At 39.2% G+C, this 26819-nt stretch overlaps 8 protein-coding genes across 8 annotated transcripts; 5 read left to right on the plus strand and 3 right to left on the minus strand.

Moving 5' to 3' along the window:
• The first annotated feature begins 38 nt into the window (after window positions 1-38).
• LOC114749885 (calcium-dependent protein kinase 29-like) lies at window positions 39-809 on the plus strand. The gene has a single exon (XM_028938425.1). It carries the CDS (start codon window positions 39-41, stop codon window positions 807-809), a length of 771 nt encoding a protein of 256 aa, XP_028794258.1.
• A 632-nt stretch (window positions 810-1441) lies between these two features.
• LOC114749895 (calcium-dependent protein kinase 29-like) lies at window positions 1442-5369 on the plus strand. The gene is made up of 8 exons (XM_028938434.1): window positions 1442-2301; window positions 3502-3645; window positions 3791-3943; window positions 4080-4195; window positions 4457-4624; window positions 4768-4895; window positions 5063-5162; window positions 5245-5369. The coding sequence occupies exons 1-8, from the start codon at window positions 1647-1649 to the stop codon at window positions 5296-5298; spliced, it is 1518 nt and encodes a 505-aa protein (XP_028794267.1). The 5' UTR covers window positions 1442-1646; the 3' UTR covers window positions 5299-5369.
• Window positions 5370-8185: 2816 nt separating this feature from the next.
• LOC114749886 (probable prolyl 4-hydroxylase 3) lies at window positions 8186-9620 on the minus strand. Its single transcript, XM_028938426.1, has 4 exons — window positions 9586-9620; window positions 9280-9467; window positions 9075-9173; window positions 8186-8208 (listed from the first exon to the last, which is right to left on the minus strand). Exons 1-4 carry the CDS (start codon window positions 9591-9593, stop codon window positions 8186-8188), a joined length of 318 nt encoding a protein of 105 aa, XP_028794259.1. The 5' UTR covers window positions 9594-9620.
• A 118-nt stretch (window positions 9621-9738) lies between these two features.
• On the plus strand, window positions 9739-11030 carry LOC114749887 (probable nucleoredoxin 2). The gene is made up of 3 exons (XM_028938427.1): window positions 9739-9746; window positions 9904-10417; window positions 10878-11030. The coding sequence occupies exons 1-3, from the start codon at window positions 9739-9741 to the stop codon at window positions 11028-11030; spliced, it is 675 nt and encodes a 224-aa protein (XP_028794260.1).
• Window positions 11031-11640: 610 nt separating this feature from the next.
• LOC114749889 (calcium-dependent protein kinase 29) lies at window positions 11641-16397 on the plus strand. Its single transcript, XM_028938428.1, has 8 exons — window positions 11641-12304; window positions 14328-14471; window positions 14617-14769; window positions 14906-15021; window positions 15276-15443; window positions 15587-15714; window positions 15882-15981; window positions 16064-16397. Exons 1-8 carry the CDS (start codon window positions 11641-11643, stop codon window positions 16115-16117), a joined length of 1527 nt encoding a protein of 508 aa, XP_028794261.1. The 3' UTR covers window positions 16118-16397.
• Window positions 16398-19870: 3473 nt separating this feature from the next.
• On the minus strand, window positions 19871-22510 carry LOC114749897 (probable prolyl 4-hydroxylase 3). Its single transcript, XM_028938436.1, has 7 exons — window positions 22207-22510; window positions 22013-22097; window positions 20914-21011; window positions 20697-20794; window positions 20365-20494; window positions 20059-20246; window positions 19871-19971 (listed from the first exon to the last, which is right to left on the minus strand). The coding sequence occupies exons 1-7, from the start codon at window positions 22395-22397 to the stop codon at window positions 19898-19900; spliced, it is 864 nt and encodes a 287-aa protein (XP_028794269.1). The 5' UTR covers window positions 22398-22510; the 3' UTR covers window positions 19871-19897.
• Window positions 22511-23416: 906 nt separating this feature from the next.
• LOC114749898 (uncharacterized protein At1g76070-like) lies at window positions 23417-24490 on the plus strand. The gene has a single exon (XM_028938437.1). The coding sequence runs from the start codon at window positions 23469-23471 to the stop codon at window positions 24297-24299; it is 831 nt and encodes a 276-aa protein (XP_028794270.1). The 5' UTR covers window positions 23417-23468; the 3' UTR covers window positions 24300-24490.
• Window positions 24491-25743: 1253 nt separating this feature from the next.
• LOC114749879 (thioredoxin-like protein CDSP32, chloroplastic) lies at window positions 25744-26813 on the minus strand. The gene has a single exon (XM_028938420.1). The coding sequence runs from the start codon at window positions 26732-26734 to the stop codon at window positions 25838-25840; it is 897 nt and encodes a 298-aa protein (XP_028794253.1). The 5' UTR covers window positions 26735-26813; the 3' UTR covers window positions 25744-25837.
• Window positions 26814-26819: the final 6 nt, after the last annotated feature.

The raw sequence follows: 26819 nt of genomic DNA on the forward strand, positions 1-26819 counted from the left end.
ATTAAGGTGAACAAATTACGAGAGGTCGACGGAGAGCCATGGGACTTGGTTTCTTCAAGGCGCTTTGTTGTAACAAATCTCAGCATGAAATTCCCATTGACTCCTCTCCCGGCCGCCCTCGCAAGCAGACGTACGAGGATCATCTGCACGACGTCAAACCAGCACCTACTTCGCAAGCGCAGGTGGGGCCGGTGCTGGGAAGGCCCTACGTAGACGTAAGGATGATGTACGAGCTGGAGAAGGAACTGGGGAGAGGGCAGTCCGGGGTGACTTATCTGTGCACAGAGAAGAGGACGGGGAGAAAGTATGCGTGCAAAAGCATAGCGAGGAGGAAGCTGACGAGGAAGGAGGAGATAGAGGACGTGCGGAGAGAGATACTGATACTGCAGCATCTTTCGGGGCAGCCAAACATAGTGGAATTCAGGGGCGCATACGAGGACAGGCAGAACGTGTACTTGGTCATGGAACTGTGCACCGGCGGGGAGCTGTTTGATCGCATCATCGCCAAAGGGAATTATTCCGAGAAGGAAGCGGCGGCGCTGATCCGGCAGATCGTGACGGTGGTTCACGTGTGCCATTTCATGGGAGTGATGCATCGGGACTTGAAGCCCGAGAAGTTCTTGATGACCAGCCAGGACGATCACGCCCCAATGAAGGCCGCCGGTTTTGGACGCTCCGTCTTCATCGAGCCCGGTTTGTGCTCCCCCTTCTTCTCATTTTTCACTTCCGTAGTATGGATGAGCCCAGGCCCAAATTACGTCAAATTGAGTTTGAGTACATACTTAGTGCCTGTTTGGAGTCACATTTAAGTAGCTTTTACGTAGCTTTTAACTTTTAATATGTTTGAGTGTATTTGAAAGAGTTTAAAAAAATTAAGAGCTTATGTCAAAATCATACACTTAAGCCAAAAACTAAAAATTGCAGCTTATAGAGTTGGAAAAGTGAAGAGAGAAAGACAAAGCGTGAGTCCCATTTCTTTTACTCAAATAAACTTACTTTTACTTAATTATAATCCAAACAACTTTTTACCAATCTCATTTTTATAAATTAGCTTTTTTAAACCCCAATCCAAATACAATTTATTTCATCCAATTTAACTTTTACTCGATCTTACTTTTCTAAAAGTCATATTAAAAATAAGCTGCTTTTCCACCCAATCCAAACGGACCCTTAATTATTTTTTTTGAATGGTAAAGTATATTAAAAAGAAGAATATGTACAAGCAGCCATAAAGGCAAAAGAAAGAGAATCAATCTGTTGTTTCTGAAGTCCAAACGGACCCTTAATTGGCATAGTCTTCGGGGCGGGTAGAAATGGGATAGAATATTCTTCGGTGGGGCCCGGCCGAAGGGCATTGGGTTGTGTAACCGTCAAGGAGGGTAGAATAAAACAAGAGAAGTAGACCACGTTTAGGGGAGCGAAACGCATGGTGGAGTAACGAAAGCATCAAAGCAAAGCAAAGCGTAGTGCTAACAAAAAGGGGATGATGCTGAGGAGAAGCGTGGCGGGGGACAAAGCAGGGCATCCCTTGAAAGGAGCAGAGGATCACAGCACTTTCATCCCCAGCATGTAAATCTATTGGCCCGGCCTTTACCGAGATGCTCCTCCATTCCCAACTTCTTCATCACCCCCGATCTCTTTAAAAAATGGGGTTATGCTTCAGCAAATCCTCCCCTGATTCGCCAGCCCATTGTCACTACCAACAGCTTCCAAAGAGAAACCAACATGCTCCTCATCCCGCCACGCCCTCCGCCTCCCCCTCTTCCTCTTCCTCTTCCTCCCACCCTCAACTCGGTCCCATTCTGGGCAAACCGTATTTTGACATCAAAACACACTACACTCTGGACAAAGAGTTAGGAAGGGGCCAATTCGGCACCACTTATCTCTGCACCGAAAAGCTCACCGGACTCAAGTACGCTTGTAAGTCCATATCAAGGAGAAAGATGAGCAGCCGGAAGGGAATCGACGATGTGAAGAAGGAAATTATGATCCTGCAGCACCTGACGGGGCAGCCCAACATAGTGGAATTCAAGGGAGCTTACGAGGACTGGCATCACGTGCATTTGGTTATGGAGTTGTGTTCCGGCGGGGAGCTTTTTGATCGCATTATTGCCAGAGGGGTTTACTGCGAGGACGAAGCTGCCGTCATATTCAGGCAAGTCGTCAACGTGGTTCACGTTTGTCATTTCATGGGGGTGATGCATAGGGACCTTAAGCCCGAAAATTTCTTGTTGGCCACAAGGCACCCCAATTCTCCCTTGAAAGCCATGAATTTTGGCCTCTCTGTCTTCATTGAGCCAGGTTTGTTCCTCCATGCGTTTTCCCAATTTCTGCCATTTCTCTTCTTCCCTCTCTTTTCCATTTTCGCCCCCCAAAAAAAAAATTTTCGATTCCATATTCCTTTTGATTCCTTTTCCATTCTATAAAAGTTTTTTTTTTAAAAAAAAATTCCAACTACTTTTCTACTTCCTTGAAGTGTGATTTACGCAAAGTGTCAAGCAATAACAACATTGACTGAGGCAGCCTTTATACTGTCCGCTGATGAACAATATTTCCGGAGAAGGGGAATTGTTTTTTCTTCCCAACTTAAAAAAGGGCGGGGCTGTTTGGAGGATTTTCTGGATATATTTTTTGTTTCCGTGATCCATCTCCATCTTCCTTCCGCATGCATGGAGCATAACAATCTCTTGAGTCTTGAATTTATATAATATGATCAAAATAATATTAAGAATAATGTTAATTTTTCTTTATAAAAAAGACGTGTTCTTTTGAAAAATTATATTTTTTTTAATCTTCTATTTTGATAGTGGATTTATAAAATTAGTTATTTTCATAAGCGGAGAGTGAATATGTACATAGTAGATAGTTATGCTATACTCTATTTATATGAATAATGATACAATAATTATAAGACTGCTGCTCTTATATTTTTAAACAAAGTCTGTGTATAAAGTGCATGTCTTTAGAACATAAAGAGAAGATAATACGAGTTAGGCATAATAGAGTGGAATTTAACCGAGTAAATTTCAAGGACCGGGCGACAGGATGAGTGATTGACCAAGTCGTCGATTAAAAAGTGAAACGAGAAGTCAACCGAGTAAACGATCTTCTGTACGAAAGTCGGACAGTGACAAGTAAACGAAGTAAACTGGTTCACATTTAGTGGGGAAAGTAGAGGGCAGATCTGAAGCCCGCAGATTAGTCGGACCATCATGCTCACTGGTTATTTTCTGGGGCCATACCCACAATATGACTATTGGGAAATATGCAACACGATCAATAACCTTGGGAAACAAGCAAGGTTAGCATGTTATCTAGGACGTTCTGGGATGAGCGATTTCTGCACTATGATGGTGCCACCAGCAGCAAAATGCCTCAGAAAAGCGTTCAATAGAGAAAGCATCATTATCGCTATCAATTTCAATTCGTTTCTTTCCCAACAAGTTTTTATCAATACATTCTTATGAAGTGTAGTAACAATAATAATAAGATTTGATGCAGGTAAAGAGTATAAGGAAGTCGTGGGAAGTGCGTACTATATGGCCCCGGAGGTTCTAAGACGGAATTATGGAAAAGAGATAGATGTGTGGAGTGCAGGAGTCATTTTATACATCCTCCTTAGTGGGGTGCCTCCGTTTTGGGCTGGTAAGGATATAATGCCTGCCTCTGTTCTTGTTCAACTGTACTCTGCAATTATGCGATATCTCTTCCACTCTCTTGCTCCCTTCACATTTGTTGTGTCCATATTTATATCTTCGTTTTATTGACATAATGGGTCAAAATTTTCCAGGGAACGAGAAAGGCATATTTGATGCTGTTCTGGAAGGCAAACTGGATCTTGAAAGCCAACCATGGCCTTCTATTTCAGCTGCTGCCAAGGATTTGATCAGAAAAATGTTGGCATATGATCCCAAGAAACGCATCACAGCCACTGATGCCCTTGGTGAGTATGTAGTTGAGTTTAAACGCATAATTCTTTCGTTACTATGTAGATTCCAACAAATAACTTGTCATGTTTAGTCTGTAAACCAGTTTTTTATTACAGAAAAATTATAAATATTGTTATGCATTTGAAACAGAACATCCATGGATGAAGGTGGGTGGTCAATCATCTGACAAGCCTATAGACAGTGCCGTTTTAATTAGGATGAAACAGTTCAGAGCAATGAACAAAATGAAGAAACTTGCCCTGAAGGTAACTTCCAGGCTCCAGCCTTTTGTTTGTCTGTGAATTATAGGGAGTTTCTTTCTGGATTTGAAGTTATGGTCTAATTCCTGTTAGTGTTTAAGAAAAAGGCCTGAATTTCAATGCTACCGGAAAGAATGCATGTCCATGTTCCACAGAATTTCTGTTTGATTCGTGGAACATTTGGACATCGTGTCATGCAAAGTCATTTTATTTTACTTGGTACTTGCCTCTTTTACCCTTAGTAACCGAAGGTTGGATTTTTGGAAGGTAATAGCACAAAACCTATCAGAGGAAGACATCAAGGGCTTGAAACAAATGTTCCACAATATGGATACAGATAACAGTGGCACGATCACACTTGAAGAACTCAGAGCTGGATTGTCCAAATTGGGATCCAAACTTAACGAATCTGAAATACGGCAGTTGATGGATGCTGTAAGTTCAATACCAGTGGATTTTTTTTTGGGGGGGGGTTGTGAACCAAGTTATTTAATTGATGAGAATTTTGAGCCTCTTCGAATGCCGTAAGAACAGAAAAATTGAATGATGAATATTGTTGGTGGTTGTTTTGTCTTCAGGCTGATGTTGACAAGAATGGAACTATTGATTATTATGAATTCATAACTGCCACCATGCATCGGCACAGACTTGAGAAGGAAGAGAACTTGTTCAAGGCTTTCCAATACTTCGACAAGGATAACAGTGGGTTAGTATACATGGGAATGCATATAATGAAATTGATCACCCGAAACTGTTTATTCTAGGAAATTATAGTGCAAGACAGTAACTTGAATCAGAATCATAAATAAACAAGTTATTATGTTAGTCTGCTGCTGAGTGAAGTTGTTTCTTACTTGGGTGGATATTGATCAGACATATCACGAGAGAGGAGCTTAGGCAGGCATTGACTGAATACGGAATGGGGGATGAAGCCACGATAGATGAAGTGATCGACGATGTGGACACTGATAAAGTAAGTTGAATGGTGTTGGTTTGTGAATTATATTATATGTTGCAAGATTTGATTGATGACGAGTCCCCATTTCTGGGTGCAGGATGGCAGGATCAGTTACGAGGAGTTTGTGGCTATGATGAAGAACGCGGGATGAGACGAGTGTGTGAGAATGAAATAATGTATCCAACGTGATAATAAGCCAAAGGCATTATGGATTTTGATTGCTATGTGCTGCCATTTCCACTCTCAATTGCTTCTATCCCTATTCTCTCGTGCTTTGAATAAACTTAACGGCGTCACTGCTTTCTTGTATGCTTAGCAATTTGTTACGCTGCCAATTTATATTTATCTCACTGTTTAATATCCACCCCCTGCATTAATGGGACACATTCACTTAACATTAGTTACTGGTAAATAAGCCTGACTTCCCTCTAGTCAGAGCAAATGTTGAGGGCCATCGACAAAATTTTAGAGGAAGCAAATAATAAAAACTTGGGTGAGATTTTTTCAGATCCTGATGTTTTGAAATTAGAAATTTGTAAATTTCTTTTAAGCCTGGGGAAAGATTTAAAAAAGGGGTGAATAAATCTCATTTCCTGTCATAATCTCTCAAATTGAAGTGTTTTGATTTAATTCAAAAAATAAAATTAAATCTTATTAGTGTTTAAATATAGTAATAAAACTAATACAAATAATGTATAATGCAATTGCAGAATTTTAATTGCAATTATGTCTATAAAGAAAAGGGATTAGGGAATTATCACCTTACTCTGATGTCACCTGTGAACTTTCTAGCATCCGTTTCGTTGGAAGAAATCTAACGCGTTTTTGCCTTTGTTTTTTGACCATATTGATGTTGCCTCAAACTCAGCGAAAGGTTGCCTTTATTGTATAACGTAATTAATAATGACAGCATTTTAATTGTACTTTCCTCTATAGTGGTTATGATCTCCCTGATCCCTTGCATCCGTTGATCGTATTACTGACTGCTTTGAGTTAAATCATCATAAGACGATTTAGGGTTTAGGCTCAATAAACCATCAACAGATTGATTGATTAGCATTTAGGCCAGCTATCTATAGCGTCTTCTTCAGCGCTGCCTGCTAATTAAGGGAACATCTTTCTTTTTTTTTTTTTTTAAGGGGAAGGAATATCTATTTTTACAGGAAGAGGTCTTTACTACTTGCCTTCCAAAAGATTTAAAGCGAGTTGGGAAAATATGAGGCCGTTTGACGGGGAAAAACTGCATGAGTTTTACAATTGACAATTGTATAATTAATGAGGCCTGTAATAAAACAGCGGATATGGCCTCGCGCTGAAATTACAAATTTAATTTATATAAATTGTAGAAAAATAATATAAAAAAGCTAAAAATTTGTAAATACCAAGTGAGAAATGTCAACAAAAATTTATTATTATTTGTAAATTTTATATTGTCAACACCAAATAAATTGGTAACAAATCTGATTTAAGATTTAGTAATTTTTAGCTTTCTTTTTTGTCATTCTCTTTGAGTTGTAAGGTAAACAATTTTTATTGTTTTAAATTTCAATTTTTACAGAATAATAAATTCTGAATAAAATATTTTATTGCTTATATTTTCAATATGCATAAAATAATAAATTGAAGCAAAAATTAAATTATTGTTTATTTTTTAGCATGCATAAAGCAACAAATTATAAAATACTCCTCTGGTCCTTAATATAAGACCCATTTAACTAATTTAATTAGATTAAAAAAGTTACGTAAGTTAATTAATTGTAAGAAATATGACACATTTTTTCTAAAACATCATAATCATCTTTCTTAATACACCCCTCCCTCTTTTACTTGATTATGGTTAATGGAGTATCTATAGAGGTAATTTAGAAAAAATTAATAAATATGAGAAATGGATCTTATATTTAGGATCAAAACTAACTTAACAATTGGGTCTTATATTAAAGACCGGAGGAGTATTAATAAGTTCTTAAAATCACTCCTACCCCACAGAAAAAAAAAATTGACCGATTGTTTTGTTTGACCGTTTGAGTGTAATAAAAGGGACTTGGATTCTCTCCGCTACCTTCCCATCCTCTTCCCCTCCACTATTCTTCTTTTCTCTTCACAACCATTGGATCAAAATTCCAATGGTCCAGATTTAACATCTTATAAAAATAATGTTATTAAAAAAAATTTAAACTGTTAAAATCTAGTTTGAACAGTTTACAATTGTATTAAAAAAAATTTACTCTATAATAACAGTCTGTAATTATGAACTGTTCAAATTAGATTTTAACAGTTTAAATTTATTTATCTATTTTTATCATAATATTTATTTTTATAAAATGTTATAAAATATTAAATCTAGACCATTGGAGTTTTGATCTAATGGTTGTGAAGAGAAAAAGATGGTAGTGGAGGGGAAGAGGATGAGAAGGGTAATGGAAAGAATCCAATTCTATAATAAAAGAAGGGGATCAGAAATTTTAACAAGTACTATTTGAAAGAGAAAAAAAAGCGATGAGATTGAAGTTTTTAATTAATTTTCCTTTCTCTATCCTCTAATATCATTCCGGTTTTTTTAAAATTACACTTGTGACAATCTTCTTTCTTCCTTTCCCTATTCCTACAAACTCATAAGATATTTATATTTTAGGTACGCACAAAAATTTAAAAATAAAAAAACTGTTGACCGGTTAGTTTTGGATTTTATAATTCATTTAGCATGCTTGTTCGCATTTAAGTATAATTACTCCTCCGGTCTTAAATATAAGACTCATTTTGTAATGTAAATTGTACATTATAAAATGAATCTTATATTTAAAACCGAAAGAGTATATCTTATGTTCAAAGATAAAAATAACGTGCGATAGAAAGGAAAATGACAACAATGTATTACTTTTCAGCTTGTTCAACAATCAAATACACCTGGCAAACCTGGTGCTGAAAAAAGCAACGCTAAGATCATGCTCGCCACACAAATCACCAAGCATTATTGTTCTGTACAGGGGAAAAAGAATACGGAGGCACCTCAGAAGACAAAAATGTCACTAGGCAGTCTAGCTAGGAATATACGTGAATCCTGCAATAAGAAATTACCAAGTGAGAAAAAGAAAAGGGGAACTGCCACGGAAGACCTATAATGTCTCAATACTAGATATAAAAAGTGTGACGAGCTTTTCAAAACCCCCCCACCCCCCAAAAGTGTGACGAGCTTCTTTGTTCATTAACTATGTATAATGCCGTCTAATCCATTTTGCACCACTTGCAAACGCATGAAACCTAATTTAATCATATCAATACTCCCTTCGGTCCTTATTAAAGAACTGTTGCATGCATATTTTGTCGTAAGTATTTTTTTCATCTAATATTCCTAACTATGAAACTTCTTTATAACCCCTTAAAAGCATTTATTAAAAAAAAAAACCACTTTCATATAAATCGAGACAAAACTCCTTTCATATACATACCTTAAACACCATAAAATCACTTCTAAAAAAAACTAATCCAAAACCCCCCCTTAAGCAACTAAATTCCTTTAACTAAAGATATTTATTAAGGATGCTTTTAACATTTTACCAGAAATAACTAATTGTAAGATGTAGGATTTCTCTAACTATAAAAAGGACCAGAGGGAGTATATTATTAACTGTACAATGTCCAAACTACTGACCCCCACCCTGCTGGTTAGGTTTTCATCTTTCATGTAAAGTTTTGAAAGCAATACATATCGTTATTATTCGTTAGGTATATTACATAAAATTAAAATAATCTGCCAGTACTTATTTCCTATAATCTATTTACTATTTACTGATTATTGATTTATCGATTAGACATCAATATCAATGTAAAGCATGCGACTTAATCCTTCAGCTTTTGAAACCACCATACTCCCCACTTGATTAAGAGTAAAGAACAGGAATGGAGACGCGTGCATTGATTGCATACCTATTTTCCTGTTGATCTCAAGATGTACCCGTACAGGTAGTGTCTTAGACCTTGTACTCCTCAAGATGCATCCATTTCGTTGAAGACCATTTGTTTCCCCTAATAATGGGACAACCACCTGGAAGCATAGATCAATTATCTAAAATTTACAAATCCTCGCTTAGTTAAAATTGTTTACACAACAATATTTTGGGCAGCTGCTAACCATGTAAACTTGCAGGGTCTAGTGAGGCATCTGGTCTCATGCTCCAGAAAAGCAGAGCATCACCCATTTTGGGTTTCACAGAGAGACCCTTTTTACCGCATTCAGACAAATCATCCCACCAAGGGACAGAACTAAAATTTGCCCTCGCAGCAGGAAAGACAGTCTCGCCACCTTCTTCAACATCTGACCTGAGCCAGAAGCAGAAAGAAAATGATAGAGTAGGAGAAGCGGACAATTAAGAGTGCCCACACGGCCATCAGAAAGCAAAATGCAAAATTGTGACTAGGAAAGAGCAGAAGAACTCACAGATACATAAGAACAGTAGCAATACGTTGACCACCATTCTAACTGTAATAAAATCCACAAAATTGTACCCAGTTTGGGTGGTCCTACCTCAATTCCCCCCTTCCCTCTACTCACACGAAACTACCTAGCTAACATAAAAGTATCGATGCTCTTATGAGTGCGTGCGTGCTTCCGCTTTTAACATACCAAAGTGGAGAACGTACATCTCGTAACACGCATCTTATTGATGAATCAGCTAATTGAGGTATATGGAATATAGTATATATACACATATGTATAGTACACACACAAGAATTGTACGTCGTGATTGCTGATTAGTTGGAAATTGCGTGCGCAGGTGAAAGTTTCTGATGTTGAAGGAAAAATACTGGGGCTCTTATTCGCCGCTAACTGGTATCCGCCGTGCCGGAGATTCACCCAAATGCTGGTCGGCGTTTACGAGGAGCTGAAGAAGAATGCGTCAGAGTTTGAGATTATCTACGTGTCCTCTGACGAAGACACGGACGCCTTTGATATCTTTTACGGCCAAATGCCATGGCTGGCAATTCCGTTTTCTGATTTGGAAACAAAGAAAGCGCTGAATAGGAAGTACGACGTCGAAGGCGTTCCTTGTTTAGTGATATTGCAACCCCACGACGCTAAAGAGGAAGCAACTTTGCGTGATGGAGTTAATGTCATTTATCGATTTGGGGCGCAGGCCTATCCGTTTACCAAGGAAAGGTTAGAGCAGCTTCATCAGGAAGAGAGGGACAAGCACGAAAACCAGACTTTGACTAATTTACTGACCGGCCCCGGTAGGGACTGTGTTTTGGGCCACCCAGGATCCCGGCAGGTATACATATCTTGCCCATATCATATCGCGGATATTTATCTGTGTGTGTGTGTGTATACATGCGCGCGCGTTATTTGCGTGTTATTGTTTAATTTCGCCACAAATATTATTTTATTGATCAAGGAACAGTAAAGTTTCAACCCTTACTATTTTTGAAATTATAAGTTGAATTAGTATCAAGAAATACTTGTCATGATGTTGGACTGATTTACAGATGTGTGTGTGTGTGTGTGTGGAAATGATGACTGGGGATTGAATACGCACGGGTGCGTGTAAAGCGTGCCTGCATGTTATCTACGTAATTTCACCTTAAACAAACAAAAGAAATAGTACATGCATGAAAATAAAAATAAGTAGCATAATTGGGTAGTACTGGTGGTAAGGTTTAGATGGCAAGCACAATTGGCATGGTGCTTAATTGGGAGGCTGATGGTGTGAGGTAGCGTACGTGGACATGCAGGTACCGGTTGCATCGTTGGTGGGTAAAACAATAGGGCTGTACTTCTCAGCGCAGTGGTGCGTGCCGGAGCAGAAGTTCACTCCTAAGCTCATAGGGATATACGAAAAGATAAAGCAGGTGTTGGCGGAGAAAGGAGAGGCGAGGTTAAAGTGATATATCAACTATGGAATAAAGTGAGTCCCTCAGAGGCGAGGCCCACGTGTCATGAGTGGGGCATTTTCTGCTAATTTTTTCAACTTGACTGAGGTCACTCCAAAGCTCCAATTAGAGTAATATGGCATGATAGCTAACTAATGCATTTAATTAGGTGAGAATTACGTGATAACTTACTTTTATCTTGAGAAGTTTTATCTCTCATCAGTAAAATCAAAACGATTATTATGTATTATATATGTGACTCAACGGCATTATGGTTATTTATTAGGAAAGTACAAGGAAAAAAGCCAAAAGAAAAGGAGATATGGAGGGGTTTTGTATAAGAAATGGCGAAGATGCAAAGCGTGCAGACGATTTTGAATCAGATGCATGTCTTGCTGCTCATGCCACACATACCAATCCCCAGCGAGGACTCATGGAATCGGATCTCTTCTTCAGCGCAAAGCCACCAAGTTGTTCTCCCTCCCCTCTCATCAAAGCCAACGAGAAATGCACCATATTTGCCTAAATATGAATGTGTGTGTGTTTGTATATATAAGCTCCATTAATGAAAGTCATGAGCAAGCTATATTAAGGTGAACAAATTACGAGAGGTCGAGGGAGAGCCATGGGACTTGGTTTCTTCAAGGCGCTTTGTTGTAACAACTCTCAGCATGAAATTCCCATTGACTCCTCGGACTTCTCTCCTGGCCGCCCTCGCAAGCAGACGTACGAGGATCATCTGCACGACGTCAAACCAGCACCTACTTCGCAAGCGCAGGTCGGGCCGGTGCTGGGAAGGCCCTACGTAGACGTAACGATGATGTACGAGCTGGAGAAGGAACTGGGGAGAGGGCAGTCCGGGGTGACTTATCTGTGCACAGAGAAGAGGACGGGGAGAAAGTATGCGTGCAAAGGCATAGCGAGGGGGAAGCTGACGAGGAAGGAGGAGATAGAGGACGTGCGGAGAGAGATACTGACACTGCAGCATCTGTCGGGGCAGCCAAACATAGTGGAATTCAGGGGCGCATACGAGGACAGGCAGAACGTGTACTTGGTCATGGAACTGTGCACCGGCGGGGAGCTGTTTGATCGCATCATCGCCAAAGGGAATTATTCCGAGAAGGAAGCGGCGGCGCTGATCCGGCAGATCGTGACGGTGGTTCACGTGTGCCATTTCATGGGAGTGATGCATCGGGACGTGAAGCCCGAGAATTTCTTGATGACCAGCCAGGACGATCACGCCCCCATGAAGGCCACCGATTTTGGACTCTCCGTCTTCATCGAGCCCGGTTTGTGCTCCCCCTTCTTCTCATTTTTCACTTCAGTAGAATGGATGAGCCCAGGCCCAAATTACGTCAAATTGAGTTTGAGTACATACTTAGTGCCTGTTTGGAGTCACATTTAAGTAGCTTTTACGTAGCTTTTAACTTTTAATATGTTTGAGCGTATTTGAAAGAGTTTAAAAAAATTAAGAGCTTATGTCAAAATCATTCACTTAAGCCAAAAACTAAAAATTGCAGCTTATGGAGTTGGAAAAGTGAAGAGAGAAAGACAAAGCGTGAGTCCCATTTCTTTTACTCAAATAAATTTATTTTTACTTAATTATAATTCAAACAATTTTCTACCAATCTCATTTTTATAAATTAATTTTTTTAAACTCCAATCCAAATACAATTTACCTCATCTAATTTAACTTTTACCCGATCTTACTTTTTTAAAAGTCATATTAAAAATAAGCTGCCTTCTCCACCCGATCCAAACGGACCCTTAATTGGCATAGTCTTTGGGGCGGGTAGAAATGGGATAGAATATTCTTCGGTGGCGCCCGGCCGAAGGGCATTGGGTTGTGTAACCGTCAAGGAGGGTAGAATAAAACGAGAGAAGTAGAACACGTTTAGGGGAGCGAAACGCATGGTGGAGTATTCAGGCAAGTTTTTTGATCGCATTATTGCCAGAGGGGTTTACTGCGAGGACGAAGCTGCCGTCATATTCAGGCAAGTCGTCAACGTGGTTCACGTTTGTCATTTCATGGGGGTGATGCATCGGGACCTTAAGCCCGAAAATTTCTTGTTGGCCACAAGGCAACCCAATTCTCCCTTGAAAGCCATGGATTTTGGCGCCTCTGTCTTCATTGAGCCAGGTTTGTTCCTCCATGCGTTTTCCCAATTTCTGCCATTTCTCTTCTTCCCTCTCTTTTCCATTTTCGCCCCCCCAAAAAAAAAAATTTCGATTCCATATTCCTTTTGATTCCTTTTCCATTCTATAAAAGTTTTTTTTTTTAAAAAAAAATTCCAACTACTTTTCTACTTCCTTGAAGTGTGATTTACGCGAAGTGTCAAGCAATAACAACATTGACTGAGGCAGCCTTTATACTCTCCGCTGATGAACAATATTTCTGGAGAAGGGGAATTTTTTTTTTTCCCAACTTAAAAAAGGGCGGGGCTGTTTGGAGGATTTTCTGGATATATTTTTTGTTTCCATGATCCATCTCCATCTTCCTTCCGCATGCATGGAGCATAACAATCTCTTGAGTCTTGAATTTATATAATATGATTCTTTATAAAAAAGACGTGTTATTTTGAAAAATTATATTTTTTTTAATCTTCTATTTCGATAGTGGATTTATAAAATTAGTTATTTTCATAAGCGGAGAGTGAATATGTACATAGTAGATAGTTATGCTATACTCTATTTATATGAATAATGATACAATAATTATAAGACTGCTGCTGTTATATTTTTAAACAAAGTCTGTGTATAAAGTGCATGTCTTTAGAACATAAAGAGAAGATAATATGAGTTAGGCATAATAGAGTGGAATTTAACCGAATGAATTTCAAGGACTGGGCGACAGGATGAGTGATTGACCAAGTCGTCAATTAAAAAGTGAAACGAGAAGTCAACCGAGTAAACGATCTTCTGTGCGAAAGTCGGACAGTGACAAGTAAACGGAGTAAACTGGTTCATATTTAGTGGGGAAAGCAGAGGCAGATCTGAGGCCCACAGATTAGTGGGACCATCATGCTCACTGGTTATTTTCTGGGGCCATACCCACAATAATGACTATTGGGAAATATGCAACACGATCAATAACCTTGGGAAACAAGCAAGGTTAGCATGTTATCTAGGACGTTCTGGGATGAGCGATTTCTGCACTTTGATGGTGCCACCAGCAGCAAAATGCCTCAGAAAAGCGTTCAATAGAGAGAGCATCGTTATCGCTATCAATTTCAATTCGTTTCTTTCCCAGCAAGTTTTTATCAATACATTCTTATGAAGTGTAGTAATAATTAATAATAAGACTTGATGCAGGTAAAGAGTATAAGGAAGTCGTGGGAAGTTCGTACTATGTGGCCCCGGAAGTTCTAAGACGGAATTATGGAAAAGAGATAGATGTGTGGAGTGCAGGAGTCATTTTATACATCCTCCTTAGTGGGGTGCCTCCATTTTGGGCTGGTAAGGATATAATGCCTGCCTCTGTTCTTGTTCAACTGTACTCTGCAATTATGCGATATCTCTTCCACTCTCTTGTTCCCTCCACATTTGTTGTGTCCATATTTATATCTTCGTTTTATTGACATAATGAGTCAAAATTTTCCAGAGAACGAGAAAGGCATATTTGATGCTGTTCTGGAAGGCAAACCGGATCTTGAAAGCAAACCATGGCCTTCTATTTCAGCTTCTGCCAAGGATTTGATCAGAAAAATGTTGGCATATGATCCCAAGAAACGCATCACAGCCGCTGATGCCCTTGGTGAGTATGTAGTTGAGTTTAAACGCATAATTCTTCCGTTATTATGTAGATTCCAACAAATAACTTGTCATGTTTAGTCTGTAAGCCAGTTTTTTATTACAGACAAATTATAAATATTGTTATGCATTTGAAACAGAACATCCATGGATGATGGTGGGTGGTCAAGCATCTGACAAGCCTATAGACAGTGCCGTTTTAATTAGGATGAAACAGTTCAGAGCAATGAACAAAATGAAGAAACTTGCCCTGAAGGTAACTTCCAGCCTTTTGTTTTGTCAGTGAATTATAGTTAGTTTCTTTCTGGATTTGAAGTTATGGTCTAATTCCTGTTAGTGTTTAAGAAAAAGGCCTGAATTCAATGCTACTGGAAAGAATGCATGTCCATGTTCCACAGAATTTCTGTTTGATTCGTGGAACATTTGGACATCGTGTCATGCAAAGTCATTTTATTTTACTTGGTACTTCCCTCTTTTACCCTTAGTGACCGAAGGTTGGATTTTTGGAAGGTAATAGCACAAAACCTATCAGAGGAAGAAATCAAGGGCTTGAAACAAATGTTCCGCAATATGGATACAGATAACAGTGGCACGATCACACTTGAAGAACTCAGAGCTGGATTGTCCAAATTGGGATCCAAACTTAACGAATCTGAAATACGGCAGCTGATGGATGCTGTAAGTTCAATACCAGTGGATTTTTTTTTTGGGGGGGGTTGTGAACCAAGTTATTTAATTGATGAGAATTTTGAGCCTCTTCGAATGCCGTAAGAACAGAAAAATTGAATGATGAATATTGTGGGTGGTTGTGGTGTCTTCAGGCTGATGTTGACAAGAATGGAACTATTGATTATTATGAATTCATAACTGCCACCATGCATCGGCACAGACTTGAGAAGGAAGAGAACTTGTTCAAGGCTTTCCAATACTTCGACAAGGATAACAGTGGGTTAGTATACATGGGAATGCATATAATGAAATTGATCACCCGAAACTGTTTATTCTGGGAAATTATAGTGCAAGACTGTAACTTGAATCAGAATCATAAATAAACAAGTTATTATGTTAGTCTGTTGCTGAGTGAAGTTGTTTCTTACTTGGGTGGATATTGATCAGATATATCACGAGAGAGGAGCTTAGGCAGGCATTGACTGAATACGGAATGGGGGATGAAGCCACGATAGATGAAGTGATCGACGATGTGGACACTGATAAAGTAAGTTGAATGGTGTTGGTTTGTGAATTATATTATATGTTGCAAGATTTGATTGATGACGAGTCCCCATTTCTGGGTGCAGGATGGCAGGATCAATTACGAGGAGTTTGTGGCTATGATGAAGAACGCGGGATGAGACGAGTGTGTGAGAATGAAATAATGTATCCAACGTGATAATAAGCCAAAGGCATTATGGATTTTGATTGCTATGTGCTGCCATTTCCACTCTCAATTGCTTCTATCACTATTCTCTCGTGCTTTGAATAAACTTAACGGCGTCACTGCTTTCTTGTATGCTTAGCAATTTGTTACGCTGCCAATTTATATTTATCTCTCTGTTTAATATCCACCCCCTGCATTAATGGGACACATTCACTTAACATTAGTTATTGGTAAATAAGCCTGATTTCCCTCTAGTCAGAGCAAATGTTGAGGGCCATCGACAAAATTTAAGAGGAAGCAAATAATAAAAACTTGGGAGAGATTTTTTCAGATCCTGATGTTTTGAAATTAGAAATTTGTAAATTTCTTTTAAGCCTGGGGAAAGATTTAAAAAAGGGGTGAATAAATCTCATTTCCTGTCATAATCTCTCAAATTAAAGTGTTTTGATTTAATTCAAAAAATAAAATTAAATCTTATTAGTGTTTAAATATAGTAATAAAACTAATTAAAATAATGTATAATGCAATTGCAGAATTTTAATTGCAATTATGTTTATAAAGAAAAGGGATTAGGGAATTATCACCTTACTCTGATGTCACCTGTGAACTTTCTAGCATCCGTTTCGTTGGAAGAAATCTAACACGTTTTGGCCTTTGTTTTTTGACCATACTGATGTTGCCTCAAACTCAGCGAAAGGTTGCCTTTATTGTATAACGTAATTAATAATGACATGATTTTAATTGTACTTTCCTCTATAGTGGGTTATGATCTCCCTGATCCCTTGCATCCGTTGATCGTATTACTGACTGCTTTGAGTTAAATCATCATAAGACGATTTAGGGTTTAGGCTCAATAAACCATCAACAGATTGATTGATTAGCATTTAGGCCAGCTATCTATAGCGTCTTCTTCAGCGCTGCCTGCTAATTAAGGGAATATCTTTCTTTCTTTTTATTTTAAGGGGAAGGAATATCTATTTTTACGGGAAGAGGTCTTTACTAGGGGTGTTCACGGGACGGATCGGGACCGGGACAGGCCCGTCCCGGTTCCGTCCCGATGAACAGTAACGGGACAGATTTTCTGTCCCGTGTCCCGGCCCGTCCCGGGGTTGTCCCGGTCCCGGTCGGGACGGGACGGGACCGGGACGAGACCGGGACGTCCCGAAATATTTTTTTTTTATTTTTTTAAATTTTTTTTAAAAAATCTAATTTTTTTAATTATATTTTTTTGAGCTTAAATCTTATAAAAACATCTTTTTTATTTGTTTGGGCACTCTTAAACAAAAGCTCAAAATATTACATATAATAGTTATTAAAAACTCTAAACAAAAGCTTTTAACACAATAAAAACTTGCTAAAAATTCTAATTATCAATAATCTCAAATCATTAACAAATATAAAAACTCTAAATAAATATATCCATAGTTCCATACAATAGTCTCAAATCTTAAAAAAATATGAAAAAAATGATATTATATAAAAAATTAAAAAAATTAAAAAAAATTTTAAAAAAGGGAACTGGGACGGGACCGGGACGATCCCGTCCCGTGTCCCGTCCCGTCCCGGTCCCTTTTTTGTCCCGTCCCGGTTTGTCCCGTCCCGAAAAATTTCGAAAATCTGTCCCGTCCCAATAAGACCGAGACCGAAACGGGCCGACCGGGACGGACCGGCCTTGAACACCCCTAGTCTTTACTAATTGCCTTCCAAAAGATTTAAATCAAGTTGGGAAAATATGAGGCCGTTTGACGGGGAAAAACTGCATGAGTTTTACAATTGACAATTGTATAATTAACGAGGCCTGTAATAAAACAACGGATATGGCCTCGCGCTGAAATTACAAATTTAATTTATATAAATTGTAGAAAAATAATAAAAAAAAGAAGCCAAAAATTTGTAAATACCAAATGAAAAATGTCAACAAAAATTTATTATTATTTGTAAATTTTATATTGTCAACACCAAATAAATTGTTAACAAATCTGATTTAAGATTTAGTAATTTTTAGCTTTCTTTTTTTGTCATTCTCTCTGAGTTGTAAGGTAAACAATTTTTATTGTTTTAAATTTCAATTTTTACAGAATAATAAATTGTGAATAAAATAATTTATTGCTTATATTTTCAATATGCATAAAATAATAAATTGCAGCAAAAATTAAATTATTGTTTATTTTTTAGCATGCATAAAGCAACAAATTATAAAATATAACAAGTTCTTAAAATAACTTCTTCCCCACAGATAAAAAAAATATTAATTGACCTATTGTTTTGTTTGACCGTTTGAGTGTAATAAAAGGAAGGGATTAGAAATTTTAACAAGTACTATTTGGAAAAAAAAAAAATAAAGCAATGAGATTGAAAGTTTTTAATTAATTTTCCTTTCTCTATCCTCTAATATCATTCCGGTTTTTTTAAAATTAGACTTGTGACAATCTTCCTTCTTCCTTTCCCAGTTCCTACAAACTCATAAGATATTTATATTTTAGGTATGCACAAAAATTTGGAAAAAAAAAAACCGTTGACCGGTTAGTTTTGGATTTTATAATTCATTTAGCATGCTTGTTCGCATTTAAGTGTAATTACTCCTCCGGTCCTAAATATAAGACTCATTACAAAATGGGTTTTATATTTAGGACCGAAAGAGAATATCTTATGTTCAAAGATAAAAATACCGTGCGATGGAAAGGAAAATGACAACAATGTATTACTTTTCAGTTTGTTCAACAATCAAATACACCTGGCAAACCTGGTGCTGAAAAAAGCAACGCTAAGATCATGCTCGCCACACAAATCACCAAGCATTATTGTTCTGTACAGGGGAAAAAGAATACGGAGGCACCTCAGAAGACAAAAATGTCACTAGGCAGTCTAGCAAGGAATATACGTGAATCCTGCAATAAGAAATTACCAAGTGAGAAAAGAAAAGGGGAACTGCCACGGAAGACTTATAATGTCTCAATACTAGATATAAAAAGTGTGACGAGCTTCTTTGTTCATTAACTATGAATAATGCCGTCTAATCTATTTTGCACCACCTGCAAACGCATGAGACCTAATTTAATCATATCAATACTCCCTTCGGTCCTTATTAAAGAACTGTTGCATGCATATTTTGTCGTAAGTATTTTTTTCATCTAATATTCCTAACTATGAAACTTCTTTATAACCCCTTAAAAGCATTTAAACAAAAAAAAAAAAAATCACTTTCATATAAGTCGAGACAAAACTCCTTTCACATACATACCTTAAACATCATAAAATCACTTCTAAAAAAAACTAATCCAAAACCCCCCCTTAAGCAACTAAATTCCTTTAACTAAAGATATTTATTAAGGGTTCTTTAAACATTTTACCAGAAATAACTAATTGCAACATGTAGGATTTCTCTAACTATAAAAAGGACCAAAGGGAGTATATTATTAACTGTACAATGTCCAAACTACTGAACCCCTACCCTGCTGGTTAGGTTTTCATCTTTCATGTAAAGTTTTGAAAGCAATACATATCGTTAAGTATATTACATAAAATTAAAATAATCTGCCAGTACTTATTTCCTATAATCTATTTACTATTTACTGATCATTGATTTATCGATTAGACATCAATATCAATGTAAAGCATGCGACTTAATCCTTCAGCTTTTGAAACCACCATACTCCCCACTTGATTAAGAGTAAAGAACAGGAATGGAGACGCGTGCATTGATTGCATACCTATTTTCCTGTTGATCTCAAGATGTACCCGTACAGGTAGTGTCTTAGACCTTGTACTCCTCAAGATGCATCCATTTCGTTGAAGACCATTTGTTTCCCCTAATAACGGGACAACCACCTGGAAGCATAGATCAATTATCTAAAATTTACAAATCCTCGCTTAGTTAAAATTGTTTACACAACAATATTTTGGGCAGCTGCTAACCATGTAAACTTGAAGGATCTAGTGAGGCATCTGGTCTCATGCTCCAGAAGAGCAGAGCATCACCCATTTTGGGTTTCACAGAGAGACCCTTTTTACCGCATTCAGACAAATCATCCCACCAAGGGACAGAACTAAAATTTGCCTTGGCAGCAGGAAAGACAGTCTCCCCACCTTCTTCAACATCTGACCTGAGCCAGAAGCAGAAAGAAAATGATAGAGTAGGAGAAGCGGACAATTAAGAGTGCCCACACGCCCATCAGAAAGCAAAATGCAAAATTGTGACTAGGAAAGAGCAGAAGAACTCACAGATACATAAGAACAGTAGCGACACGTTGACCACCATTCTTAGTGTTGAACTCATCGAGAAAGTAATCATAGTGAGGCTCATATTTCTGCCCAACTTCATAGTGAAGAACCTGAAGCCCTTCTCCGTTCTCTGAATATTTTTTGGTTAATGAGCAGTTATATCTATCCCAAGCGTAGTAGGTACTACCATACTAGAGAACATAAAATCTTTCAACCAATCAAACAGGCATTAAAGTTACTTAAGCAGTAGAATACACCAATAAAGAAGGAAATAAGTTCCTCAGGAGAGTGTTCTAAGCAGTTTTACACAGGTAGCATACATAAACTCATACCTACGGGTATGAAGGTAAAGTCAGCTATTCTTTTTTCAATATTCCGGATGATTCTATCCCGTCCTCTCTTCAGAAACATTCCTGAACTAGTCCGCACTCTGCAAGCAGGGGAATCTAGCATTACCACTGAAGTACTGATGTCTCATACAGCACGTATAGAAACAAAAATACAATCCACAATTTTTGGGAACTTTATAAAAGAGAAGCAAGCGTTAACCTGCTGTCTTTACTCTGTCCAGTTTTGCTATCAACAACGGTCGATTTTGCCATCAAAGGTTTGGCAAGACTAATGAGGTATTCACATTCTTCTTTTGACTGTTCCACATGATAATCAGAATTAAGATTCTCAAAAATACAAATTTCAACAGCTTACAACCATGAAAACATAAGTAGAATTTAAGAAACTAAAGATGACCACCTACTCAACCTCTTATTGACGCAGAACAAAGATTAGAACGTTAAAGGGGCTGAAAAAAGGAGATGAGGATTATAAAGGGGAAGACGAGGGGGCCAAGAACATGTCAAAGAATGCTGCATGAAATTAAGCAAGTGAGGTAATACATATTCCTCTATCACACCTGCCGCCCCAACCTGCCACATGCCTACCGACACTTTTTTTTTTTAATTGGCCCACCAACAGTTTCCATGTTTGATAGTATACTGCCTAAATATCTTCAGATTTCATTCCCTTTTCTGCTTCCTAGCATAATTTCCTACCTTGCTTGATGCTTTACCCCAGGGAGACTGGCCTACAACTGCCAGAAGGTTACATTTCCTGGTGATATATATATATATTTATATATATATATATATATATCCTTAAAGTAAACGACGCAACGTTGTCTTTATTAAGATTGTGAAGCACTGCATATAAAATACATTAATGCTAGCGGTTTGGACAAGCCTAGCTTATGGCAACTTAATTGAGCTCAGACATTTAAGGCCTTGAATTGGCAGGTCTGCAATCGGTATATTAGACAATCGACAAGAAAAATTTGAATTGGATTAATGCTACTCTATATAAACTACAAAGTATTCCCTGACATGCGCGTGAAAGTGATAAAGTGCTCGTTATGTTACAAACTTAACCCGTCTCCGTCAATAAATTACTCAGGAAGAAATCCCAACAAAAATGGCTGAATACTAAAAGATAAGAATCTCACCGACTAAAAACACCACATTACAAGAACTAATGTCCAAAATGACAAATCCAAAGATGCATCATATGTTGATAAGTCCAAAATTAAAAAAGTACCAGGTGACGGAAAAGCAAAACACAGAAACCAGAGGTTGTGATCGAGTACTGAAAAACGGACCAGGAAATTGTGATAAATGAAAGCTCTAGGCTCCCATGAGAGAACTTCGGTCCACTGCTGCCCCCTTTCTCCCAAGCCGTCACCTCTTCAGCAAGCAATATATATAGATGCATTTTTAGTCAGAGAAAGCACGAGAGTGAATAGAAACAAGTTCCAGGTGATGATATAAAAGTAAGACGGATATAGGATGATACCTGTCAGAGATCTTGCGCCTGAAGGCACTGAGGTCAGTAGGCGGAGAATCGTCGGTGGTGATCGGAAGAGAAACGATTCCGAGAGCGAGTAGCATGAGAAGGACAATGGAGAGCATAAAAAGCATGAAGAAAGCCAAGGTCAAGGTAGACCATTTCTTGCCCTGTGACCTTGCAAACTTTCCCCTCGCCATTACTGAATCGACCCAAAACCCTAAAACAAAGAACGATTAACTCAAGCAAGCCATACAAGAAACCAGTCCACTCTCAATAATCCGTTCGAATCATACAATGAGAGGTGGGGATGCAATTATAGGTTGTTATTCTGAGGTTTGGGAGAGGTAGGCACTTATCCCTCTCCTAAATTCATATAATCAGTGTACGAATACGAATGGTAGCTTTCTGGCGCGACTTTTGTCCTGCAAAATTAAAAACAGTACGTAGCTCTTTAATGACATAAATACCCCCGGCTTCCCCATTCAGTTCTCCGCTTCTCCCCTTCTTTTACGGACGTAAATATAATAAAATAGCCCTTCGGGCGAAAAAAAAAAATATAATGAAATAGCCAATTGAATGGGCAAGTTGGTAATTTGAGCTTCTATTTTCTTGGACCGAGAAATCGGTGATTTGAGCTGCGCGCCCTGTTTTTGCCCATTGGATTCATTTCTTGGCTAACCTCCGCCTGCGAGCTTCCGAAGTTGCCCCTGGTGGATTCAAAACTTAAAAGCATCATAACACATTTCACCGGATTGGATCCTCCTCGCTTTATTACAACTACAGCATTTGCTTTTCATAAAAGCACACTACTTTCATAATCACTCTTTTTCCCCAGCCCAAGAAGCATACTTAAATGTTTTAATCTAATTAGCAAGACTTGCGCCTTGCCGGACAATGGACCATCTTTCAGAGTCATCTTATTTTATTGTGGGAGTCACGTGGCTCCTTAGTGATTAGATCAAAAGTTGACTAGCCGGACACGGGGCAGAGCCAGTGGCGCAAAGGGTATCGATCGACTGAAGCCCAAGCGTGTGATGATCTCCATGAATAAATAAGCCGAATTTTAAGAATATATACGCACGCGCAAATAGACCTTTTTTTTTAATTTTTGTCTTTTATCACCAGAGAACAGGACCCAGGCTGTTTCATTTCTTGAGGGATTTGTTTAATAGATGGAAGAGTGTTTGCCCAGTCACACCGATTTTATTTGACCAAACCCCATCACCGTCTCCCGCCTTTCTTGACAAAGTCCAGTGCACACCCCTACGATGTTCTGGTTGGGCCTGTTGATCTTGTTCATAATTATATTTAAAGATGGGAGAGCAGAACCCATTCCAACACAATTATTTGGCCTTCGAATGATGGAGAAACGGCATAAGCTGAAGAACAGGATGTTGAAGATACTGCCAAAAGCGGCAGCCGCAGTCAGAGTCACGTTTCAAAATCCGCCCTTCAGTCCGGGCAGGGATCACACCAAAAGACCTGAGAATGCATCCAGGTGGTTCAAGCAGCGCGGCGGTCCCACGGTATCAATGATTCCGGATGAAGCCAGAACTAAACCAAAGGACCATGGAGGAAGCAATATTGATTCCCGAGAACCTACTTCTCCTAAAGTGTCGTGCATGGGACAGATCAAGCACAAGAAGAAACAGATCAAGAAAGCCAAGGCCAAGAGCATGTCGCTGCCCAAGGACGTCAGAGAGGTCGAGCAGCATTCTTCCGCTTTCCCAAGGATATTCCACGGCGCCAGGCATCCTGCTCCTGCTGCAGCAACCGCCCCGGCTCATGCGCCACCGGCTCTGGGTGGGATGAAGCGTTTTGCCAGCGGGCGGAATGCTTTGACTGAGTTTGATTGGAAGGCTCATGCGCCGGCAGTAGACATGGAACACAACGGTTATTTTTCAGATCAAGACAGAGAGAAGAGTGACGCAGAAGAAGAAGAGGTCATAATTCCCTTCTCTGCACCTATTATGGTAGGTGTTGGTTGTCACGGTGGAGGAGTGCCTTTACAGCCAAGGAAGGAAATTAATCTGTGGAAGAGAAGGACGATGACACCGCCCAGGCCTCTCCAATTGAAACCGGGGCTCAGAGCAAGTTGATTTTTTCTTTTAATCACGCTTTTTTTTTGCCATCGAATTTTAATTGCGCTTTCTGGGGCTTCATGTGGTTGTAGATATGTTCAATATGATGTAAATTTCACCCCAGGCGATGGCCGTGCATTTTTCTAGGTATAATTAGGGATTTCGACGGGACAAAAATTGAGCCTTCTTCGGCTAAATAAAAAATCGCCTCCATATTAGCCAGCCATATACGAACAGGTCAATCACCAGCCATTTATTTCCAGATTCATTTTCAATTTTCCATGGCACGTGAAATATACATATAACTATAATTATAGTAAATTAAAAAACGATTCATCGGGGTTACTGCGCATACACACAGCCGAGAGGATCGAATGTGATTTTTGATAAGATAAGCAGTCGTTATGAAGGCAGCCGCAACAAACGATTATAACTGGGTGCTGTTGCAATGGAAATCAAGTGCGCTGAGACATTGGAGCGGCCGGTTTCCCAGCCATCAGTTGCCAAGTTTGTTGCAGAGTCAGTGGCTTTGTGGCCGTGTGAATGAATAAATGAATCCTCCATGCAATTACCGCGGCATCACTTTCCCCTCAAAGTGCTATAACTGCTAACTGCTAAAGCTAAGCAAACCAAGAGAGACACCAGTTTCACCAGCGTAAGCATATAGTCTATACGCTCATGTGGAATTTACTATTTTTCAGCATCACCCGCTCTTTCTCTGTTTTTTTTTTTTTTTTAACCCTATACATGAACATGCTCACCAATTTCATTCAGTACGTGTTAACAGCTACGTCAAGACTATGGATAGACGTGAACGTCTTTGACAAAGGAGGGTCCCAGCCAATGGTTAATGCTGCCGTGCGGAGCAATCCAGTGCATCCTTCCCCTTTTTTTCCCCCCTCCCGACCGAAAGTGTATCCTTCTCAATTACATAGGACTTCTTACAAAAAACCCTCGCAGCCAACGCGTAATGCACATTCGTCATATTCCCCAAAGTTATCCATTATTACGGTAGCAGATTGAGTTTCGCTAACGATCTAATGAGTTTTGCTACAGCATCTAATAATCTCATTCCCGAACCAACCGCCTCCATCAACCGCCATACCAGAGAATTACCTGTACTCTATTGGTATTTGTCGGATTATCTTCAGATTTCTATATTGTACAGGTTGGGTGATTCCTCGTGACAAGTTTTGCTAGTTGGGCTGTAGGAAGGGAGTGTTTTGGGGAACGAAACTTGAAAAATAATCTAATAGTATACAAAATAAGTATAAAATTATAATTTTTAAGATAATTTTAAGTGAATTTCAAAACACTTTTTATTCCAATATTGTAGAAACAGTTGTTATATCACCCGCTCGAAATTAAAAGAAGCCAGAGAGAAACGAAGGCATCCACAATTAGAAGGAAAAAAATTGCACTAGTATATTGGGTTCCTAGATAGGAGTGTTCCCCAGGACAGTAGACGCGATGGTTCGTGCAATTTATGAAGGCATGTATGATGAGAATAATGAGGAGATAGATATATTGAGAAGCGAAGCCAAACATGTATCAAATTAATAAGTGACACGAACCCCTTGGTACCTCAGAATCTCGCCGATGAGTTCGCCTTTTCCAGAACCCACATACCTTCCGCTAATCTTGCCGTCTCTGATGAACAGAAACGTAGGCACCTCCACCACGTCCATGTCCCTCAAGAAGCGCATGCAGCTGTCGTTCTCGTCGCCGTTCATCCTGGCAAACACCACCGAGTCAGACATTTGCCTGGACAGCTTCAGCACCGTGGGATACACCTTCACGCAGGGCCCGCAGTGCTTGAGCCCCACGTCCAGAACGATCAGCTTGTGGTCGGCCTTGTGATCCTCCATCAGCTTCTCCACATCCTCTCTGCTGTGCAGCTGTACCACTTCCGAATGGCTGTCTCCGTAGTACAACACGTCTCCCATCAGCTGATCCGGACCGATCCCTTCCTCTTCGTGTATCTTCTCCATGCTCTTGTAGAAGCTAAAGTGAGGTACTTTCTCCACCTTTTCTCTCCTGCATAGCTCTCTTGTCTTCTCTGATTCGTCGCTCATCACCAGAAGGAAGTCCACATCGCTGCACGATCGGCTCAGTTCCACCATGAAAGGGTATATTTTGCTGCTCTCATAGCTGGTCCTGCTGGCGTATTCTACCACCACCAGTCTGTCCTTGGCCGATCGCAGGGCTTTGTCGAATTCTTCGATGCTATGAACTTTTTGAACTCTCTCGTCGCTTTGAACTTTCTTGGCACCGGGGGCGGCTGTGGCTCTTGTGATTAAGCGGCTGTAGTGAGGGGTTCTGAGTCCAGCCGGTGGAGCAGCACGAGACGTCAGAGAAGGTAAAGAAGAACGGGAATGGAGGGGGACGAGCTTGGAGTGGTGGGTGGAGAGGGACAAGGGTGATTTAACCGCGAAATTGGTGATGGAAGCCATAGAAGAATGGTTCGAGATGCGGTGGCGGCGGCTAATTACTTGGCCCTCCGAGTACAAGCCACGTTCAGGAACAGCAATGGAAGAA

Source organism: Neltuma alba, unplaced genomic scaffold (assembly GCF_004799145.2).
Source record: "Neltuma alba isolate B1F8T4 unplaced genomic scaffold, ASM479914v2 tig00006214_pilon, whole genome shotgun sequence".
NCBI classification, from domain to species: domain Eukaryota; kingdom Viridiplantae; phylum Streptophyta; class Magnoliopsida; order Fabales; family Fabaceae; genus Neltuma; species Neltuma alba.

Excerpts from the sequence above, each read along its gene's own strand:
- LOC114749895 (XM_028938434.1), top strand. The coding sequence starts at position 1,647 with ATGGGGTTATGCTTCAGCAAATCCTCCCCTGATTCGCCAGCCCATTGT. Across the intron at positions 3,646-3,790 it reads GGTGCCTCCGTTTTGGGCTG|GGAACGAGAAAGGCATATTT; the intron begins GTAAGGATATAA and ends AAAATTTTCCAG. Across the intron at positions 4,196-4,456 it reads TGAAGAAACTTGCCCTGAAG|GTAATAGCACAAAACCTATC; the intron begins GTAACTTCCAGG and ends GATTTTTGGAAG.
- LOC114749889 (XM_028938428.1), top strand. The coding sequence starts at position 11,641 with ATGGGACTTGGTTTCTTCAAGGCGCTTTGTTGTAACAACTCTCAGCAT. Across the intron at positions 14,472-14,616 it reads GGTGCCTCCATTTTGGGCTG|AGAACGAGAAAGGCATATTT; the intron begins GTAAGGATATAA and ends AAAATTTTCCAG. Across the intron at positions 15,982-16,063 it reads ACGATGTGGACACTGATAAA|GATGGCAGGATCAATTACGA; the intron begins GTAAGTTGAATG and ends TTCTGGGTGCAG.
- LOC114749898 (XM_028938437.1), top strand. The coding sequence starts at position 23,469 with ATGTTCTGGTTGGGCCTGTTGATCTTGTTCATAATTATATTTAAAGAT.
- LOC114749897 (XM_028938436.1), bottom strand. The coding sequence starts at position 22,397 with ATGGCGAGGGGAAAGTTTGCAAGGTCACAGGGCAAGAAATGGTCTACC. Across the intron at positions 20,795-20,913 it reads GGACAGAGTAAAGACAGCAG|AGTGCGGACTAGTTCAGGAA; the intron begins GTTAACGCTTGC and ends CCCTGCTTGCAG. Across the intron at positions 20,495-20,696 it reads CTTTACCTTCATACCCGTAG|AGAACGGAGAAGGGCTTCAG; the intron begins GTATGAGTTTAT and ends AAAAATATTCAG.
- LOC114749885 (XM_028938425.1), top strand. The coding sequence starts at position 39 with ATGGGACTTGGTTTCTTCAAGGCGCTTTGTTGTAACAAATCTCAGCAT.
- LOC114749887 (XM_028938427.1), top strand. Across the intron at positions 10,418-10,877 it reads GCCACCCAGGATCCCGGCAG|GTACCGGTTGCATCGTTGGT; the intron begins GTATACATATCT and ends GTGGACATGCAG.
- LOC114749879 (XM_028938420.1), bottom strand. The coding sequence starts at position 26,734 with ATGGCTTCCATCACCAATTTCGCGGTTAAATCACCCTTGTCCCTCTCC.
- LOC114749886 (XM_028938426.1), bottom strand. Across the intron at positions 9,174-9,279 it reads AGACCCTGCAAGTTTACATG|GGGAAACAAATGGTCTTCAA; the intron begins GTTAGCAGCTGC and ends TCCCATTATTAG. Across the intron at positions 8,209-9,074 it reads TGAGATCAACAGGAAAATAG|GATTCACGTATATTCCTAGC; the intron begins GTATGCAATCAA and ends TTCTTATTGCAG.